At 46.4% G+C, this 20,081-nt stretch overlaps 3 protein-coding genes across 4 annotated transcripts; 2 read left to right on the top strand and 1 right to left on the bottom strand.

Annotated features, from left to right (window-relative positions):
* Positions 1–1,236: 1,236 nt before the first annotated feature.
* MAX2 (RNI-like superfamily protein) lies at positions 1,237–3,286 on the top strand. The gene has a single exon (XM_078573095.1). It carries the CDS (start codon positions 1,245–1,247, stop codon positions 3,204–3,206), a length of 1,962 nt encoding a protein of 653 aa, XP_078429221.1. The 5' UTR covers positions 1,237–1,244; the 3' UTR covers positions 3,207–3,286.
* LOC144701304 (putative serine/threonine-protein kinase SIS8) lies at positions 3,267–15,319 on the bottom strand. 2 transcript variants are annotated; one of them, XM_078573093.1, is made up of 17 exons: positions 15,000–15,319; positions 11,788–12,178; positions 10,255–10,458; positions 8,539–8,730; positions 8,018–8,277; positions 6,936–7,058; positions 6,734–6,823; positions 6,015–6,110; positions 5,444–5,557; positions 5,138–5,228; positions 4,769–5,042; positions 4,574–4,697; positions 4,468–4,487; positions 4,231–4,384; positions 3,837–4,128; positions 3,457–3,529; positions 3,267–3,379 (listed from the first exon to the last, which is right to left on the bottom strand). In XM_078573093.1, the coding sequence occupies exons 2-17, from the start codon at positions 12,034–12,036 to the stop codon at positions 3,297–3,299; spliced, it is 2,439 nt and encodes an 812-aa protein (XP_078429219.1). In that variant the 5' UTR covers positions 12,037–12,178; positions 15,000–15,319; the 3' UTR covers positions 3,267–3,296. The 2 variants fall into 2 exon arrangements, with proteins under 2 accessions (XP_078429219.1, XP_078429220.1); XM_078573094.1 differs by having other exon boundaries at positions 5,444–5,551; positions 15,000–15,318.
* Positions 15,320–17,261: 1,942 nt separating this feature from the next.
* On the top strand, positions 17,262–19,862 carry LOC144701303 (uncharacterized). The gene is made up of 4 exons (XM_078573092.1): positions 17,262–17,431; positions 17,522–18,304; positions 18,382–18,729; positions 18,798–19,862. The coding sequence occupies exons 2-4, from the start codon at positions 17,534–17,536 to the stop codon at positions 18,825–18,827; spliced, it is 1,149 nt and encodes a 382-aa protein (XP_078429218.1). The 5' UTR covers positions 17,262–17,431; positions 17,522–17,533; the 3' UTR covers positions 18,828–19,862.
* The last annotated feature ends 219 nt before the right edge of the window (positions 19,863–20,081 follow it).

Here is a 20,081-nt window from a genome sequence, read left to right as displayed (position 1 = left end):
TTTTCAGCAATACCCCGTTGACAAAAAAACCCGTAACTATTATAGTTTTTAGTATTATAGTTTTAGTGCTTGGAAAAATAGTGGAGTCAGGTTCCTTGGAGAGATAGTTGTGTAGTATTGCCAAGGGGATTTTCAGAAACACCCTCCTTGACAAAAAAACCTAGAATTTTTGGTAATGTAGGTTCAGGTCTGGTGGGTTCTGCCTGGAAAAAGTAGTGGAGTCGGTCCCTAAGAGAGATCCCTGTGTAGAATTGCCGCGAGAATTTTCAGAAACACCTTTTTTAACATAAGAACCCTATAATTTTTTGTACTAGAGATTCGGGGCGGGTGGGTTCTGCCAGGAAAAGGTAGTGGAGTCGGTCCCTAAGAGCGACTGCTGTGTAGTATTGTCAAGAGATTTTTCAGAAACACCCTCTTTGACAAAAAAAACCTACAACTTTGGGTATTCGAGGTTCAGTACTGCTGGGTTCGGCTTGGAAAAATTAGTGGAGTCGGTCCCTAAGAGCGACTGCTGTGTAGTATTGTCAAGAGATTTTTCAGAAACACCCTCTTTGACAAAAAAAACCTACAACTTTGGGTATTCGAGGTTCAGTACTGCTGGGTTCGGCTTGGAAAAATTAGTGGAGTCGGTCCCTAAGAGAGGCTGCTGTGTAGTATTGTCAAGAGTTTTTTCAGAAACTCCCTCGTTGACAAAAAAGCCTACAACTTATGGTATTCGCAGTGTTGCAATGAGAAATTTCAAAAACACCCTCCTTGACAAGAAGCCTAGAATTTTAGTATTGGAGATTCGAATCTGGAGGCTTTGACCCGGAAAAAGTAGCGGAGTCGGTCCCCAAGAGAGATCCCTGTGTGGAACTGCCAGTAGAACTTTTTCAGAAACACCCCCCCTCAACGAAAGAACCGCAGAATTTTTAGCACCAGAGATTCCTGGCGGGTGAATTTGGCCCAGAAAAAGTAGTAGAGTCAGTCCCCGAGAGAGGTCACTAATCACTATATAATATGGCCAAGAAACCCGCTGACAAAAAAACCCCAGAACATTTAATATTAGAAAAAGTAGCGGTGACTATCCGAATTAGAGGTTGATATGGAAGTAATGGAATCAGTCCAACTGCATAGTATTATCAGCGGGGGGCTAAAGTGGGCCGTCAAGTAGACACGGCTGTTGTTATAGGAGGGGGGGATAGGGACCCGCCTCGGTCAAGCGCGGGGGTGGGTGGGGTGGTGGGGGGGGGGGGGGGAAAGGGATGGGCGGCGGCACGGAGGTGAGCGAGCTGCCGGAGGCCATCCTGCAGAGCGTCTTCGCGGCGGTGGAGGACACGCGGACGAGGAACGCCATGGCGCTGGTCTGCCAGCGCTGGCGCGAGACGGAGCGCGCCACCCGGACCAGCCTCGCGCTGCGGGGGATCGTCCGGGACGTGTTCCTGGTGCCGACCTGCTTCGGCGCCGTGACCACGCTGGACCTGTCGAGGCTCTCGCCGTACGGGTCGGCGCTGCTGCCGGCGGAGCCGGCGGAGGAGCGGCGGCTGGTGGCGCGGCGGCTGCGGCAGGCGTTCCCGAGGGTGACGTCGCTGACGGTGTACGCGCGGGGGGCGGCGGTGGCGGCGGAGTGGCCGGGGCTGCGGCGGGTGAAGCTGGTGCGGTGGCACCGGCGGCCGGAGGCGGAGGTGGGGGCGGAGCTGGGGGGGATGCTGCGGAGGTTGGCGGCGCTGGCGGAGCTGGACCTGTCGAGCTTCTACTGCTGGACGGAGGACGTGGCGGCGGCGGTGGGGGCGGCGTGGCCGGGGGGCGCGGCGCTGGCGCGGCTGGATCTGCTGGGGCTCGCGTCCGGGCAGGGGTTCGGGTCCGGGGAGCTGCTGGCCATCTCCGCCGCGTGCCCGAACCTGGAGCGGCTGCGGGCGGGGTGCTTGTTCAATCCGCGGCTGGCGGGGCACGTGGGGGAGGACGCGCTGCGGGGGCTCGCCGGGGGCTGCCCGCGGCTGGCGGTGCTGCACTTGCTGGACCCGCGCGGGATGGGGGGGGAGGAGGAGGGGGGAAGGGAGGAGGAGAGAGGGGGGGGGATATCGGGGGGGGCGCTGGAGGAGGTGTTCGGTAGGCTGCCGCGGCTGGAGGACTTGGCCATGGAGATGCACGCGCCGCTGGGGGAGGCGGGGGCGGCGCTGGAGGCGCTGGGGCGGGGGTGCAAGGGGATGAGGGCGCTCCGGCTCGGGCGGTTCCAGGGGGTGTGCCGGGCGGCGGGGCTGCACCTCGACGGGGTGGCCGTCTGCGGGGGGCTGACCGCGCTCTGCCTCAAGGACGCCGCCGACCTCGCGGACCCCGCGCTGGCGGCCATCGCCCGCGGGTGCAGCCGGCTGGAGGAGATCGAGCTGCGCGCGTGCCCGCGGGTCACCGCCGCGGGGGTGCGGCAGCTGGCGGAAGCCCGCCGGGGGACGCTGCGGCGGGTGAGCCTCTCGCGCTGCGAGGGGCTGACCGCGGCGCGCGCGGTTCGGGCGCTGGAGCCGGTCCGCGACCGCATCGAGTTCCTCCACGTGGACTGCGTCCGGGAGGGAGCAGAGGAGGGGGGAGGGGGGAAGAGGAGGCGGGTGAGCCGCGGGGAAGGGGAGTGGGGGAGACTGCGGGGGCTGTCGGCGTGGGTGGCGGCGGGGGAGACGCTGGGGCCGCTGGCGGAGGCGGGGCTGGACAGGTGCCCGCGGCTGGAGGAGGTGAGCATCAAGGTGGAGGGGGACTGCCGGCGGTGCGTGCGGCCGAGCCCGAGGAGCCGGCTGGGGCTGGACGCGCTGGCGCGGTACCCGCGGCTGAGGAAGATGAAGCTGGACTGCGGGGACGCGCACGGGTACGCGCTGACGGCGCCCATGGGGCACATGGACCTGAGCCTGTGGGAGCGCTTCTACCTGTCGGGCATCGGCGAGCTGGGCGAGCTGGAGGAGCTGGACTACTGGCCGCCGCAGGACCGGGACATGAACCAGCGGAGCCTCACGCTGCCGGCCGCGGGCCAGCTCGCGCAGTGCTGCGCGCTGAGGAAGCTCTTCATCCACGGCACCGCCTACGAGCACTTCATGCGCTTCCTGCTGAGAATACCCACCCTCCGCGACGTGCAGCTCGTGGAGGATTACTACCCCGCGCCAGAGGGCGACGCCACCACCGAGACCCGCTTCGACTCCTGCAGCCGCTTCGAGGCCGCGCTCAACCGCCGCCCCATCCCCGACTGACCGACCGACCGACCGACCGACCGGCGCGCTTTCTCTTCTTTCTCTGCCCAACAAAAAAAATGCAGAACGCCCGTTTGGTGCTTAGCTTTGCTAGGAGAGCGTGTATTCACAGTCTAACAGGCGGGAGAGGATCTCCTGGCAGCTCGGCCGCTCCTCCGGCTCCGCCCAGCAGTCTGCCATGGGTCGTTCGAACCACGGTAAAATAACGGTAAATAACGGTAATCCGGTAGCCAAGGGGCGGGAGGCCTACCTGATATCAGCTTTCCAAGAGGACCCTCCGGGATCTCCAGCCGCATGCCTTCGTTGGCCACCAAGTGTATGACCTGGATTAGACGACATGATGATTGTGATGACAATGATTATGACAATATTGATCACAATGACTATGACAATGGAGATGATAATGATGACGATGACAACAATGATGACGATGATGATCATCATCTTCAGGATAACGATGACGACGATGTTGATGATGATGATGATGATGATCATCATCATCATCATCATCGTCTTCAGGATGACGATGACAATGACGATGGTGATGACAACAATGATGATGATGATCATCATCATCTTCAGGATGAAGATGACGATGACGACGACGATGATGAGGAGGAGGAGGCCGACCTGGACAGGGGAAATGCCTTCCCAGGGGCGGCGGAAGGTGCAGAGCTCCCACATGATGACGCCGAAGCTGAATAAGTCGCACTTCTCGGAGAAGGGCTCGTTGCGGATGAGCTCGGGGGCCATCCACTCAGGCGTGCCGGCGGAGGCACCGTCGTGCACCGGGGCGCCGCCAGTCATCGCCCTGGACAAGCCAAAGTCGCAGATCTTTACCGTCCAGTGCTTGCTCACCAAGCAGTTGGCGCTCTTCAGATCCCGGTGCACTATCCCCATGCGGTGAATGCACATCAGTCCCCTGCTCCAAACATCAAATACACACAACCAAGAAACTAAGATAAATTTCTTGATTAGGCAGACTATATTTCATTCAAATCTGAATTCAGTTTCAAGATATTACCTGCAAATGTCACGTAGCATCCTCAGACGCCGCCTCCAGCTCAGGCTTTTCTGGCCGGTGGTGTGGATGAGATAGTACAAAGAGCCCATCTCCATGTACTCGGTGACCATGGATAGCTTCGGTGGCTTCATGCAAGCGCCAAGAAAAAGAATGACTGGGAGACAAAAGAGGAACAGAGACTGGGGTCACGATTACAAACGACAGAGGAGGGGCCTTGGATGATTCTGAGGAAAGTACCATTGGGATGACGAAGGCGGCTGAAATCGGACAATGCAGGAAATATAACCAGGTCAGAATGGCAGAGAATTCTTCAAAAAAAAGAAAAAAAGACAGGCATGCAAACCTGAGAATGGATATTTCATTGCAAAAGCTCTCCATGTTCTCGGCGGTCAGATCTTGCTCGAGAAAGACCTTGATGGCAACGTCCGTGCCGTTCCAAATCCCACGGAACACCTCCCCAAAGAATCCTGAATTATTAATGGAACACTCAATCGTCTCATTAACTACTATGTATGGTCAATGTTATGCCGCTACTCACCGATGCCAACACGCGTGCCCACACTTAACTCGGAAAAGTCAATGTTCCACTCTTCAAATGGGACCAGCGGCTTGCTCAAAAAGGGGGAAGATTTCAACACTTGGTCCCACATTGAGACCAAGTCTTCGTTTGTCCATAAACCTGGACTCTGAGAGTTGAACTCGTTGGGAGAAGAGGGAAGAGACATGGCCTTCTGGCTAGCGGCGATTTGCTTCCTGGTGTGAATGTGCAGAGAAGATGTGCAATCCTGGCCTTCCATCTGAGCAAGTGGGGGCTGAAATATCGGAAAGAATCACATGGCAAAATCAGATTTTATCTTCTGCAAATCAAAGTGTGGTAGATGCAGTGAACCGGAAGAACAAAACCCACGTTTTCGGTATCTAAATAAGTAGAGTTTTCGCTGTCCTTGTCTTGCAACATGCGACTCTGTTTCATTGATTCGTTCATTGCCCGTACAGCCCTGAATGCAAGTTGAACGACGTAGATGTCAATATTCTCCAGTCATGTGATAGAAATGGGAGCCAGATTCAATAAAATATAATGCGGGAGATAGCCTGCAGAAGGCCCAGCCTCAAGCTAAAACCCCACGGGCCACGAATAATGTCCTTCATAATCAGATAAAATTTGGAAAAAAAAGGAAGGAAATTTGCAAATTGCCACTCGGACCAGACTGACCTCACGATGTCATCACCAATCTCTGGAGTCATGCTGATGCTTCGACGCCGCGTCCGACGACTATCAGTGGCTGCACCATCTGATTTGCGCCACCTTTGTAAAAAAGAACTAAAACTTGCAGAAAGTTGATAAATCAGTCCAAAGATCAGTTCAAGAGAGTTGATAAATAAGGGAGAATAGATTGATAATTGAACCGGGACGAAAAAGTTGAGCGTTTTGTGAGTAGAGACCCAAGGAGATTCTCTGAGAGGCCACGAGGAGGCCCCGACTAAGATGAAATAAACCAAGATCGAAATGAAAAATAAGCACACCAATATACTGAGCCATGGAAAAAAAACTAACACCACAAGTGTCAACCAGAAGATTTCGAAATGTGGAAAGCTTCGATAGAACAACCAATTAGCAAGTTGTTGAGAAACCCAAACAGAGAGCAACACATTCCAGCATGTTGGACATCAGCGTTGCGCAACAATAGAGATTAAAAGCAAAATGGAAGAGCCTTTTATACTGAGATTTCAAAGATTCTTTCGAAGAGCCATTATCGAGAGTTGTAATGATTCAGAATATGGACCTTGGAGCTGTTACACCATCCGGATGTTCTCTAAACGAGTGCTTTTCACCGCTGAGAACTGATCGCCCCCGTGCTCTGGAGAATGGATGTTCTGGGCTGCGTGCATAAAAAAAATAGAATGAAATCAGGAAACTTACGCCTCACTCCGTTCAGTGTGAAATTTCTTCATACAAGCCTTCCGCGATGAACTGACACAGACAGTCTATTGTAAACAGATTAAAAATCCATTAATAGGACGGATTCATTGAATAACATAAAGATTGGGGAACAAGAATGATTGGCCTTAAAAAAAAGGGGCAATGAGCAGCAAAATATCCGAAGTTTCCTTGGTAGAATACAGCATTGGGAGAGCCTGCAGAATAATCCGTGTGAAACAGAGCATTCTCTTGAAGGAGTGCCGCCAACGTTAATCTACGGTAAACTCTGTTGTACCGACAATTTGGGAACATTTTAAAAAAGAAAATTATTAGAAAAAATTCAACCCCTTTTGAGAGTTCTAGAGCATATATATTCAAACATTCACATGACAATATTCTTTGACCTCACGAAAATATAGACATGTTTTAAAATTTCTACATGTACGGGGTTCATGCTATCATCCAAGACGCAGTGTAGAACTGCATATCCCTCACGGAAGCAAAGACAGTCAGATGAGGAATGAAAGATAGAAAATAGGTCGGAAAAACGGAAAAATAAAAAAAGGAGTCAAGTATGCAGACCTTGAACTTGATGCTCTGTGTTCCGCAACAGCTTTTCTTCGACTACGTCGCCAGAAAGCATTCGCTATGATAGCTTCATTGTTGGATGAGCTGAAAAAGCAAACAATGAGGGCTTACGCAAATAGAGAGAGGCGAACCAAAATAAATAAAAATTGATAGTTAAGAAGACAGCCCAATGCGTAGCAAAACAATGCAATCTTACATTAACTTGCCATCTGCAAACGCCAGAGGCTTCAACATCGCATTACGCAGATGTTGAGAGGATGCGTGTGACAAGTCAGCTTTGCGCTGGTAGGTCGGTTGCATACTTTCAACTTGTTCACCGCTACCATAATGGAAAAGAATTAATCTCAATAAGTTCCATAAAACATTTTTTTTTTCCAAGAAAAGATTCCATTAAAATATTATGATTATGATGCAATCCAAGCTATACTCCTGAGAGTGTGGCAAATTTAAATGGGAAAAAATAAAAAATTGAAACTAGGGGCATAATCAAGAGAAGCTTCGTTCAATACTTTGACGCAATAACAACTGTCATTCATTGTACATGGAAACAGAAGCCTGATTGCTTTATTGCGGTCTCTGATCACAGCAGAAAAAGGAGGGAGCTTTCTCAAAGTTTGTATCTAAACGAACACAAAACAAGAAATATTTGAAGGACAAAGTTTGCCTCAAAGCGCCCAGTGCTTGCAGATCAACATAGTCAAACAGAACATGCAGCTTTTGCTTTCAGGCTTAAACGGACAAGAGCCCCCTGATTAAGGGTCAGAACAGATCATTCAGAGAGGCAGACAACTTGGTGACTTTCTAGCCCATTTTTCACGGGCTATCTTATCAATCTTATCCCTTGTATTTCTCAAGTTTCCACGGAATTCTCCATTTTTTTGATAACCTTTCATGATATTTGAACAGAAACAAGGACCATTTGAAGAGGAGTTCTTCGTGACACATAGAATGGTTGTTATTTCAGTCTTGATGATAAAATCTCATTGAGATAAGTCTCGAGACAAACTGTTTTATTGGTTGGAATATAGACGATGACCTAATGAACCCATCGTCAGGAAAATATATGCATCGCCTCAGGAAGTGCTTCACGGAAGAGACACAAATAGGAGTCTTATAGCCAGATAACTACTAATTCTACAGCAAAGTAAAAAAAAAATGTATAGCTCGTATATTAGGACGTATAGCTGGTAAAAAAACAACACCTATTATCAGACAAATGTCAAAAAGAAAAGAAAATATGGCTCTACAAGTATCCTCGAACATTAGTACGGAACTCACCAATCGCCATAGAACCTTTCTGAAAACCCATACAAGGGACTATTGGGCTCCAGCGGAGAATCACAAGAATCATTTTCCGCTGAGTCACTCTCTCCAGTCGCAGCTATGTGAGATACCACAATCGCTCTGGTGGAAAATGGAATTAACTGACCCGGAAATCTCATGAGATCAACCAACAATTCCACCGAATTTAATTGGACAGTAACTGACATATGCCGGTAAGAGTCAGAGAACTCAGTAACACCATCATCTGGCAGGCCCTGCAAAACAAGAATAAATTCAATCAAATAATCAGTTAAAAATCAGAAATAGTCAAATCCAACCTTGTCCATTGCACAAAAACTCATTAAAAGCTTGAACACGTCACAGACAAAAAATTAATCCCAAAAATGGACCTTTGTTGCCTAAAATAGAGTCTGTGATACCAAAAAAGGGGAGGAGAAATGGAAAGAAGCTTTTTGTCAAATCCAAACACCTACAAACATCAGTCAAGCAAGAATGCAAGGGGAAAGATGATGTACCACTGTCAGCCTGCTCTCCAGACCAGCGGCATCTGCTAAAACCTTGAAAAGAATCGCTCGAGGTCGACATGAACCATGACGTATCTGACCCAAAAGTTGAACCCCTTTTTTCTCAAGCGAATGAGAAATACCGTCTGAGGTTGATTTTACCGGACTTTTGTCTGAACTCGGCCTTTTATAGAAGTCCGATACCTATAAACGTTACTATATTAGGGAAAAAAAGATGCAAAAGCTACGCAAGGATGTCGTACCAGCACAATCTGACAAGAAATGCAAAGAGAGAACAATGAACAAATTCACAAAACCATTCCCTTATAAGAGAGTGCAATTAATGGAGGTGATGTATTATAGGAGGTGATAGAGCCCCACCTTAAAAAAAATGGAAGTAATAGAGCAGATAAATATGGATATAGTATGAGGATTTCCAGATCCAAAAAAAACACTGGCAAAATATGGAAGGCAATAAGAAATGGGAAGATAGGGGCCGTTTGCAGATTGATGGAACAACCAAGAAAAGGTTAGAAAAATACAGGAAAGAGGCATTCGAATGAATGTCACGTTAGTCAGACAAATTTGCATTGAATGAGACCCCTCCTGGCATCCAAAGCATAAAAAAGATGTACACATTGTTATATTTCGTACTATGTTCCATTTTCCAAAAGTATATAGAAGAAAACTTTCATCTAATGCCATGTCTATAAAGGATTATAATTGTTCGACATCGTTAGGAAGATTCCACCAAAAAGAGCAATACTAACTTTTTTTTGATAACCTGAATCCCCTTCCAGAATGAGAAGCTACCCTAACGTGAGAAGAAAGAGAGGGAGTTTAACTACCGTCAAAAATATCCATGGAGGGTTTGCGGTCCCTGCAGATGAGAAAGAGAGTGTGACGACTCATCATCATTCTCTCGTCTTTCTCAGTTTTTTACTCCTTCAGATGACGAGGGAAAACGATGATCCTCGTTGATGATTAAATCGTCATTGTTGGTGAATCCTAATACATTGCTTAAATTAGACGTGTTAAATTCCTCTCATTTATGGGATAAAACTGAACGGTTGTCTGGATTGCAGTGCTCAATCCAGGATAATCCAGAAGAGGGAGAAACGATTGGGGAACATGACACTGGCGATCTAAATGCATACAAACAGTTCTCTTGACTATCCTATGGATTCATGCATGCATGAGTAGAGCTTTAGGGCTCTTCACGTTTACTTTTGGGTGGTTACCGCTTTGTCGGGCGACTGCCTTAAATCATCTTTCAGAACAAAAAACCTACGGATTCTCAGGCATGATTTAGACATATTTTCATCTTTTGAAATCCAATTTTTGGCCACTATCATAAGGTTAGAATCAATAATAATATATCACGCAGATAACGGGCCACAACCTTGCTCATCAGATGGATGAAATAATCGAGACATATGCATAAAAAAATCAAGAATCTTTGAAAAAATCACACTATCATACATAAAGATAAATTGATCACTCCTTACTCTAATCGACATCTTTACTGGAGCTATCACTGTCATTCAGCCATTGAACATTGTTTAAAAAAAATTATCATAAATTGGAAGAAGCAAAGAATGAAGTGAGATATTGTGCTATATAGAAGTTACGTAATCCAAAACCCGATTCCAATTGAGTATAGGGATCTTTGTTTCATTAGTTACATGCTTTGGAATGCCATGAAAAATAAGTGAATCAAGTACTTACCAGCCCGGCAATTTTTTTGATGATCGAGGCAGGACTTGCATTGGGAACCTTAACCAGTGCAGTACTCAGCTGCTTCAGCATCGAAAGTTTTTTGTCTTTTTCCATGTCGACAAGAATAATCTCTGCCTTGAGCCCCTCCAGGCCAAGCGAGTAAAGATCATCAGGCGAAGGTATCGTGTCGAAAATTGCCTTGAACCTTTTCTCCTGCACAAGATAAAAATAGAGACAGACAGATGTTACACGCAGACTCATTCTTGTTCTCCTCAGGTAAGATGAGGAGGTACTATTGATTAGCCTAACGTCTCCACTTAAAACTTATCATAAAAACGACATTCAAGGATCACAAAATATACGTTACATGTCAGCCTATCAAATAATGCACAGATATTAGGTCAACCTACCGACTGAATCTTACCACATTAATTAACTGACAATCGCAGACATAGTGTTTCCCACAAACAAATTAGGAAGGTCTGCGATAATAGATACAGAGGGGAAAAAATTGACATTCCTGTCATGAAAAATACTTCAGATTGCACCTTGCAGAGAACTGCGGCAAGGTTACAAGGTGGACCTTAAACTTTTATTAGAAATGGAATAGTGCCAAATTTAAGATGCCTACAGGAATCAAACCAGCAAAACATCTATGTGATGGTTGTCTCATTGATAATTGACAAAAGGGATGTTGACCCCTTAGATATAAGGATGAGAGAGTGAGATATTTCTGTCTAACTCAGAAGAAGTATAATATCCAAGTTCTGCCTTCAAAGAATGCCGGGTGATTTGTTACTGATGCGATATCAGGCCAAGCTTACAAGAGATACCGGTTCATCAGGCCCGTTTGACGATGTTACAAGGCCATCCCCCACTTCTCTCAGGGAGGAAGAATCCGAACGTGAATTTCCATCTCGCTGTGACTCTCTTTCCCTCGCTCTCTCTGAGATCTGACTTCCCTTCCCAGCGAAAAGTCCCCAGAGAACCCTCCTGCACTCTCTAGGTCCATTTTTTTCACTCTATCCACTTTTCCAGTCCTCCCTTCATGCTGCAGGCATATTTTCCTTTCATAGTTTCCGTAGAACAAATTGGGCAAAGATCATAGGAAGTTGTTTAAGTCATAATCAAATTGATGGAGGTGCGATACAACCTTTAAGGGTGCTGCTTCTGTTATCCACCAACTTAACCAATAAAGCATCAAGAAATTTTGATACGGATTGTTAAAAAACATAATGCTTGACAAGATGTATGCAGTGTAACAATGAAATCTGAATTAAAGCATGTGTATGAACAGCCGAACATCTTCGCCATACATCAAAGCATGTCAAAGATAAAATATCAAATGACCCAAGGTGACCAAGCAGCAACCTTGAGAATGAAACTTTCAAATCGAAAGCAAAGGTACTTCGAGTTCTTATTAGAACCCTAAAGAAACTCGTATTAAATATCGGTACTTGAAGTTTAATATTAACATATATTTTAAAAAACTTGTAGACTAGCATAGGACATTGCAAATTTGACGCAAGATAAAGAACTTACCGGAATAATTGAGTAAAATCCACTGGGAATTTCACCCGAGTATGAACCAGTGGCCCAAAGAGTTTGAGATGCTTCAAACGCGGAGGTGAGAGCATATTGCAAGCTGGAGGGAGAATCTCTCGCATTCTGTGAGTTATCTTTAGAAACCAATGAAGCTGATTGCAGATTTTCTAACAAGTCGGGGGGCCACCACTCTGAATTAGTAGATTCAGAATCACACGATCCTGGACCACAAGTCGTCTCCTCCATTGCACAAATGTATGGTAGCTACACGATCATCTCACAATCTCTGAACACTCAAAATGCATTCTGACGAGAAACTGTCAGATGGCAGCTATCAACCGAAGGTTTTCTCCAAGGAGCTTGAGTACTGACGGGAAAATAATAGATTCTGCCAGATATTTAAATCATTTCAGGTAAAAAATAGGCATTAAACATTTAATAGGACCAACAACGGTCGCATCAAGGTCACATACAAAAGAAATTTTCCCTTTGTATGAAACATTTAATAGGGCCAAAGTCAAAAGGAGGAAGATGACATTTAAAGAATACTTCATTAATCAAATCAATAGTGTTAAATTAACCCAACAAACCAATATTATATCGGCCCATAGCATCATTTATGCGGAAGCATTTTTTTAAAGATCTGATGCCCTAAAAATGGCGACAAACATATGACCCTAACAGATGATATTCATTTCGTTGGATGAGGCTCATGAATGCACGCCCACCAATGAGAAGGTGTAAGATATGAAGATAGTAACAAAATGATTTAAATAGAAAATAAACAATTAAAGTAGGCGTCATCTCAGGCGGTGATTTTGCCAGCACTACAAACCGATGTACACAACATCAAGACTGGGATGAACACAATGCTCCATTTCTGCATGAGTTTTTCAATGAAGAAAATACTTCCAAACGAAAGGATCCTCCAGAAATAGTACGCCATTTTTACAAAACAGAAATATAATGCAGAACTCAAATCAATGATTACTGCAACCGTTCCCCTCAATTCGGAGATGAATTATTTTTAAACAGAAAATTCAGCCGAAGAACAGCAATAAATGAAAAAAAGAGAGATCGTAGTTAAGACATACTAAGCAACATTATCGAAGTAGATCAAAATAGCGAGTTGCATATGCATGAATCACTGAAAACCCTAATAAAGAAGGATTTGTTCAGCAAATGACCTTACATAGACGAAACTGATAAGATCCCCCTAAAGACGTACCAGACGAAGAAGAGGAGAGCTGAAGTGACCCCACATGCGGAAGGATCCACACGTGCGAACGTTTGAAAATACGCGGGCGGGAGCTGTTCAAGATTCTATAAATAAGATGGAGGCGGGAAGAAAGAAGCCATCGAGAAAATCAGTTGTGTTCTTGACCCTCCTTGGAGATCCTCCGGAGCTGAAGCGGACGCCCGATCCGGACGACTGCTGACTCGTCTATCCCTATCGCGACTTCTCCTTGTACCTGACTCTCCAAACCTCTATCTCGTTTCACAAATTTGGATCTTATAGCGTGATTGTTTCTGTTCATTCTGAGATCGAACCTCGTGTTCGAGGTCTTCAGTCTAACATCGGGATTTGTATTGCGATCGACCACGGTGTTCTAACAGAAACATGCTGTTTGACAATGCTGTCCAGTCATATATTCATTAAAAATGAAACATTATGCGCTAATCATGTGCCACACATTCATTTAATTATACTCAACTGGGCTGAAGTGTGAGAAGAGTTTCTAGAGTTTTCTTAGCGGAGATGAGTCCATACATCTGACTTCAATTCTTCCAACTATGACTCACTTTCAAGTAGTACTTGAAATATACCAACTAATGATCCAATTCATGGTCAATCGACGTTCACTCATCAAACTCTATATAAATCTCCGTGTTTCCGAAGTAATTTAAACACAGTTATCGAAAATTTTCAAGATCCTATTAATTTGGAACAAGAAAAAATCTGAACTGGTTTTTTGGGAATCAGCACAGAATTGCGAGGGAAGAGGAAACAAGGAAGGTGGTCGAGCACTAGCGGTGTTGTGGGCCATCTGGTTGCACACAAACGAGATGTTGTTCAGAGGAAGGACTTCTACAGATGGAGTTATACATGAAGCGGAATGACTTAAGGCAGCATGGTCCTAGCTAGCGATGGGAAGTGAAGGGAGATTTTGAAGATGATTGAAAGGAGGGGTGAAGCGCCTGTAAGGACCTGATGGGAGGCTCACCGATTCGTCGGGTGTTCATCCCTTGTTATAGTTCAAAAAAAAATTGGAACAAGAAAAACCTACGCCTAAGGGTATTTGGGCCAATTCAAACTAAAATTCTAATTTATTTCACTTAATGTGATCATCAAAAAAAGGAACTTCAAATTTCATTCATATGGCAGCCGCCTCAATCTTTCAACACGTCTCTAACAGATTTTATAGATCATTTCACATAAACTGGAACACTAAAATCACCAAACGACAATATCTAATGCAAATGTTTTTAGACCTCTAGATTCCCATGAATATTATGTTGAAGCGCTAATGATCACCGAGACAGAAGACACAAATAAACGACAGGGAACGGATAGTTAAGGAAACGTCGCCACCATCTTTCGAAGATATTTCCCCATTAACGTAACTTTTTTTCTGCAGAGCCCATCGAGTCATTTATATCACAAAGCGAACTGTAAAGAGTTTCTACCACATTCAAGCGAAGTACCACCATATAGGGAAAGTATTTCTCCGGGGGATTAATCGACAACTTATGTAACAGAGAAAAGCAGAGAACGAGACAAAATCACATGAAAACCTCGGCGACGAAGCCACAAAATAACATGCATTTCGCATTTATTCAAACCGAATGACCCCAGAAAAGGTAGGGAGAACGGACAATTCATATCAGCAAACAACTTCCGTGCAAGAAGTGGGCATACATTTCTAGATTAAAACAATTTTCAAATGAAAAAAAAACACAATTGAACAAAAAATAATCCAGCACAGATCCTCCCACACTCACAGTCGGACCACGCCCAATCCATTTCCAAAACATCAAACACGCAGTATCATTAAAAGAATTTCACCGACACAACCAGCAGGATAACACATCACCATTCATCCATGGCAACTGATGAGATGAAATGGAGGTCCGAACACAGCAAAACACAATGCTCCCTCAATTCATCGTAAAAAATATATTCGCAAAACCACCATTCACGAGCTTACCAAAAAGACGCCCAATCATCCGGCGATCAATCCGAAAAACGGAGTGGAATGAAGAGCTAGAAACACCGTCGACTTGGGAATACTCACATCATCAACCGCAAACCAGAAGAATCCGCACAAACAGCGGGTAGGAATCCGATCTTCCGCGGGCGACAGGCAACAAATAAAAACTCCTTAAACAGATAATAATACTCAAAAACGGATCTTCGGCGCCTGGCTGGCCTCTTAATCGCCGTCGATCTGGCCTATTCCGGTCTTAATCTCCGTTGATCTGTCCATCTCCGCTCGCTGGATCTTGCCGCGTCGGTTTAACCAATTCTCCCCGACGGGGGCACCGTCCGTTCTTATTGGGCCGACGCGTCTCGCGTTCCCCAAAAGCACCGCCACGTTGGCGCCACCCGCTGGCCGCCAGCTGTCGCCCGCCTGGCCAGCCACGATCCACCCGCCCTCGTCGGCACGGCAAAATTTCCCTGCTGGGTCATAATTAATATATTCAGCCTGGCCCACCAGTTGGGGACGGACGACGGAAAACGGAAACGGAAGCTAACTTGATCACTCGTGTGTTACGGATAACACTATTAAAACTGTAACAGAACGGGATAGAAGAGGTCAGCGCTTGGCATGGTTGTTCTGTTCTGTTCGTTTAAAACGGAAGTCTCTGTTCTTTGTTCTGTTCTCTTTTTGTGCGAAAATTAGAACAGATGTTTGAACAATTCGCACAATCCGAACAAAATTCGCACACATGCACCGATTCGTATCAAAATTTCGTACAATAGAAACAAAGTTCGCACAATTTGAACAAATTTTGCACACATTGTAAAATTCACACAATTGGAACAAAATTCGCACAATGCGTCAAAATTCGCACAATTCGAACAAAATTTATACAATTCGCACAATCCGAACCACACGGGTCTGTGCGAATTCGTTTTTGTTCTGTTTGGATAACCAAACAGAACAAACAATTCACACAAAGAGAACAGAACACCCATGTCTAGTCAACACTGAAGCTGGATCGTCATCTGTCCCAGGCTTTGCATCCCATCAACCACACTCTCCTAGCCAAAGTAGGGATGAAGGACAGACGACAAATGACGCATTTCTGGACGAATGGAGTGGGAGAGGACAGCCATCCATTCATCCATCCGCTCTTTGTCTTGATCGTCATTTGTCTGTGTTTCTTCGTCGTCACCATTCACTCATCAGTCACATTCATTGCGTCGCTTTCAACTCAGGTATCTTCCTGATCATCTGACCACCTCCCTCTTTTTCCCTCTCAGTCTCTACCTGTCTACATCTAATGCTCACCCACCCTCTCTTAATCTCTCCCCTTCCCTCAATTGGGTATGTGTTAGCCTCAGCACCCCCCCCCTCCCCCAAATTGCAGGGATGGGAGGCTTGGTCAATCAAACCAAAGAGTACGGGCGTGCGGGAAACACGCCCGTCTCTCTGGGGATGGGCGCATGTGGGGTTTCACCCCCCTTAAAAACCCTAATTCAAATTACAGCCATGGGAGCATTTTAGTTTATTATCTTCGTCACCCTCTCTCTCTCCTCCTCTCGAGGGAATTCAAGATAGAGCCTCTCTCTATTGCGGCATTGCCGCAGACCGCAGACGTGGACATCACGTCAGTGACATTCGAAGATCTACAATATCTCTTTATACGCCGACATATTCATCTTATCTAGATAGGTATTTTCCAGAATTCACTGTAGCCGGTAGGGATTTCATTCAACACCCTCTTTATCTCTTTCACTATCCATCTTGCTTTCATACCCTCTCACCATCCATCTTGGGACCATCAGTCATCTCCATCCAATCTAAAGCCCAAAAAATTCACGTAGAGCACGTGTAGAGCAGTTAAAAAGTGACGTAAAACCCCTCGGAGGACAAAAATAAAATATTGGCTGCATGAGAAGACTGAAGAGCGGCAATCAACACATGGCCGAGCAGCTCTGCGGATCATTTATAAGAAATTAAAGATCATTTCCTGGAGGGGTGAGGCGGCGCGTCCACGTGGCGGATAACGTAACTTAATGACGTCAGCTCATGGGCCGCCCCCTCTTAACCCCGGCCCGGTAATATCGGACCAACCCGTACTGTATTCTCCAGTCCACGGAGGTGGACGATCGGACGGCCAGATATCGCGGATCCGGAGAATGTTCCCGCAATCTCGTCCGTCCGATCATGCAGTTTATACCCGACTTAAACATCGTTTATTAAACAGACAATCAGGTGTTAACTGCCGGTATTAATGGATTATGTACTGCCAGGTCAGCCGCCATAAATTCTCATTAAGGCGAGTAACTTCACCATGCGTATTAATACAGAGCTCGACTCGTTCATCGTCTTCTTCCTTGGACACGATCGCGACTGAGCGATCTCAGCAAGCTCCAGCGGTCTCCTTCCCCGATCGTTCTTCAATCTCCTCGGTTAGTGTCTCTCTGACTTAACTGATTTCTTCGTGATGCTCGTTTGGCGACGGATCTCGTCGTTCTGAGAGGATCGGAGTGTTTTTTCAGAGGTACATTGCGATGGATTTCAAGCAACTCGACTTCAACGCGCCGCTGCCCTCCGTCCGCCGGCTCGGCTCGCCCCTTCCTTCCAGTCCGATTCTCTACTCCAATGTCGTAATCCCTAGCCAAAAAACCAGGTTGAAATCAGAGGAAGGGGAATTCGCCATGCGGAGATCGCCGCTTCCCGCTTACACGTCCGATTCAGTGTCAGGACCGATCCAGAAGCCTGGCGTGGTTCCGTTCTCGTGGGAGCAGCGGCCAGGGCAACCGAAGGACGGATTTCTCGCCGGAGGAACGCCTGATTCGTTGAGACGATCCCTCGCCACGAAGAAAGAGGAAACCGCTGGGAAATCCCTCGATTCAACCGTTGATCATGGCTTCGGTCGCAGATCCCTGGCTTATCCGCCGCAATGCAGCGTTCCTGCGAAGGCAGTCTTTCCTGTTCCATCTCCGAGATCGACCAAGTGTTTGCTCAGATCTTTGGACAAGGACAAGGCAGCCTCGGAGAAAAGGAGGAGTCGAAAGCCTTTCTCGCGAGCTGACTCCTGCGTCTTGTTCTACACGCTCTTGCCGAAGGGCTCTGCAGCGAAGTTTTTAGTGGAGAATTCAAGCGAAAAGCGACGAAAACACCAAACTGGCGACAAGAACAGTGTAAAAAACGACAAAGATGATGACGAGACGGGCCAAATATGGTTAAGAATGTGCGGAATTCTCCCCAGATTTTGCTCGAAGACGAAGCCAAAGAGTTGGGCAACGTGCAAGACTGATACTCGGTCGAGTGCGAGCGGGGTAAGTCTCAGAACTTGGCAGATCTTCCTTCTTCTTTCCCTGTTGACAGAATCTTTGATTTCTTAACTAAATTGCAGAACTGGGAGGAGAGCGAGTTCTTCGAGTCGAATCGTCTCTCGTATTGGAGTAGTTCTTCAAACCTCGCTTCCTCGTCGCTGGTCCGAGGAGGGAAGAACTACAGATCGCCTGCGAAGAACGGGTCTACTCCGGCGATCTCCTCTGTAGCAGGAAGTGAGAAGAATTGCCCAGACGGTAATCTTCACCAACCGCTAAGTTTACCTCAATCGCCGGAAACCCCGGCAACGAGACCGACTCTGGGAGCTCTCTTTCGAGAGAGCTCAAACGAGGAGTCGTTTTCTGAACTCGGGAGAGACGCCATGGTTGATCTATCGGAGCTGCGTAAAGGGCAGATGCGGTTTGCCGATGTGAGTTTTTTTGATTAAGTTTTTTGTGGGTTTGATTGTGTTGTGGGGAGAATGATGTTGGGTTGCAGGTCTTTGCGTGGCCGGCGAGTGAAGATTGAAATGGAGGGGACGAAGCTCGCTCTTTTGGGTGTAGAGTTGTCGGTTGTACATGCTGCAGCCTCCTTGCGGTAGGCCGATTTCGCAGCGTATGTCGGTGGTCTCATCGGTCTCTATTCGGAAAGTATGACGTGAGAGTCTCTCTCTCTCTCTCTCTCTCTCTCTCTTCTCTCCTCTATCTTTTCTCCCTCTCTCTCTTCCTCTCTCTTCTATATTTTTCTCTTCCTCTTTCTCTTTTGTCTTTCTCCCTCTCTTTTCTTTTTTCTCTCTTTTCCCTCTCTTGTTTGTCTTTCTCCCTCTCTCTTTTCTTTCTGCCCTCTCTTTTATCTCTCTCTCTCTCTCTCTCTATCTTTCTCTTTTGTTTTTCTCCCTCTTTTATTTTTTTCTCTCTTTTCCCCCTCTCTTTTGTCTTTCTCCCTCTCTCTTTTCTTTTTTCTCTCTTTTTCCCCCTCTTTTATCTCTCTCTTCTCTCTCTTCTCTCTCTCTTCACTCTCTCTCTATCCGCTATCTTTGTCTACTCTGTCCCTCGCTCTCTCTCTACCCTCTCTCTATCTCCTAAAAAGAGTAGACCCCCACTTTTAATATTTAACTCCCTACTGGGATGTGAATATTCCACCTTCCTGTTGCTCCCTCGTGGGATTGCTGTCTTTCACCATCTGTTCTCTCTCTCCCTCCTCTCTCCCCCTCTCTCACCTAAAAAGTTGACCCCTCGTTTTAATACTTATTTTCTTCCTTGGCTGTATACTGTATACTCCACCTTCGCGTTACTCCCTCGTGGGATTTAACTTCCTCACTATCTGCTCTCTCTCTCTTACTCTCTTAACTGTTTTATTTTTTGTTCTCTCTTCACTTATATCTTCTGTTCTCTCTCGCTCTTCAGTTCCCCCTCGTCTCTTCTAGTCAATTTTATGTTCTCTCTCTGCAGTTATATCGTCTGTTCTCTCTCTTCAGTTATATCTTCTGTTCTTTTTTTTTTTCTCTCTCTCTCTCTCCTGGAAAAATTGACCCCTCACTTGAATAAAGAAGTCTAAAGCTCATATTACTGATCTTCATTTACTGCGGTAAAACCCCATATGTCACTCCTCAAAAAGTTGACTTTTACTTCAGTAAGGAAGTCTAGGGCTCATATTATTGATCTTCATTTACTGTGTTAAAACCCCATATCATTCCCATCCAGACGTGTGATGATTTTTTATCAATGAAATGGGACTGAATAGACAACCGCTAGGTCATCCATCCACATCAATTCCTTTGTC

This window comes from Wolffia australiana, chromosome 3, assembly GCF_029677425.1.
Source record: "Wolffia australiana isolate 7733 chromosome 3, ASM2967742v1".
NCBI classification, from domain to species: domain Eukaryota; kingdom Viridiplantae; phylum Streptophyta; class Magnoliopsida; order Alismatales; family Araceae; genus Wolffia; species Wolffia australiana.
This window is presented reverse-complemented; position numbering and strand designations above follow the sequence as displayed.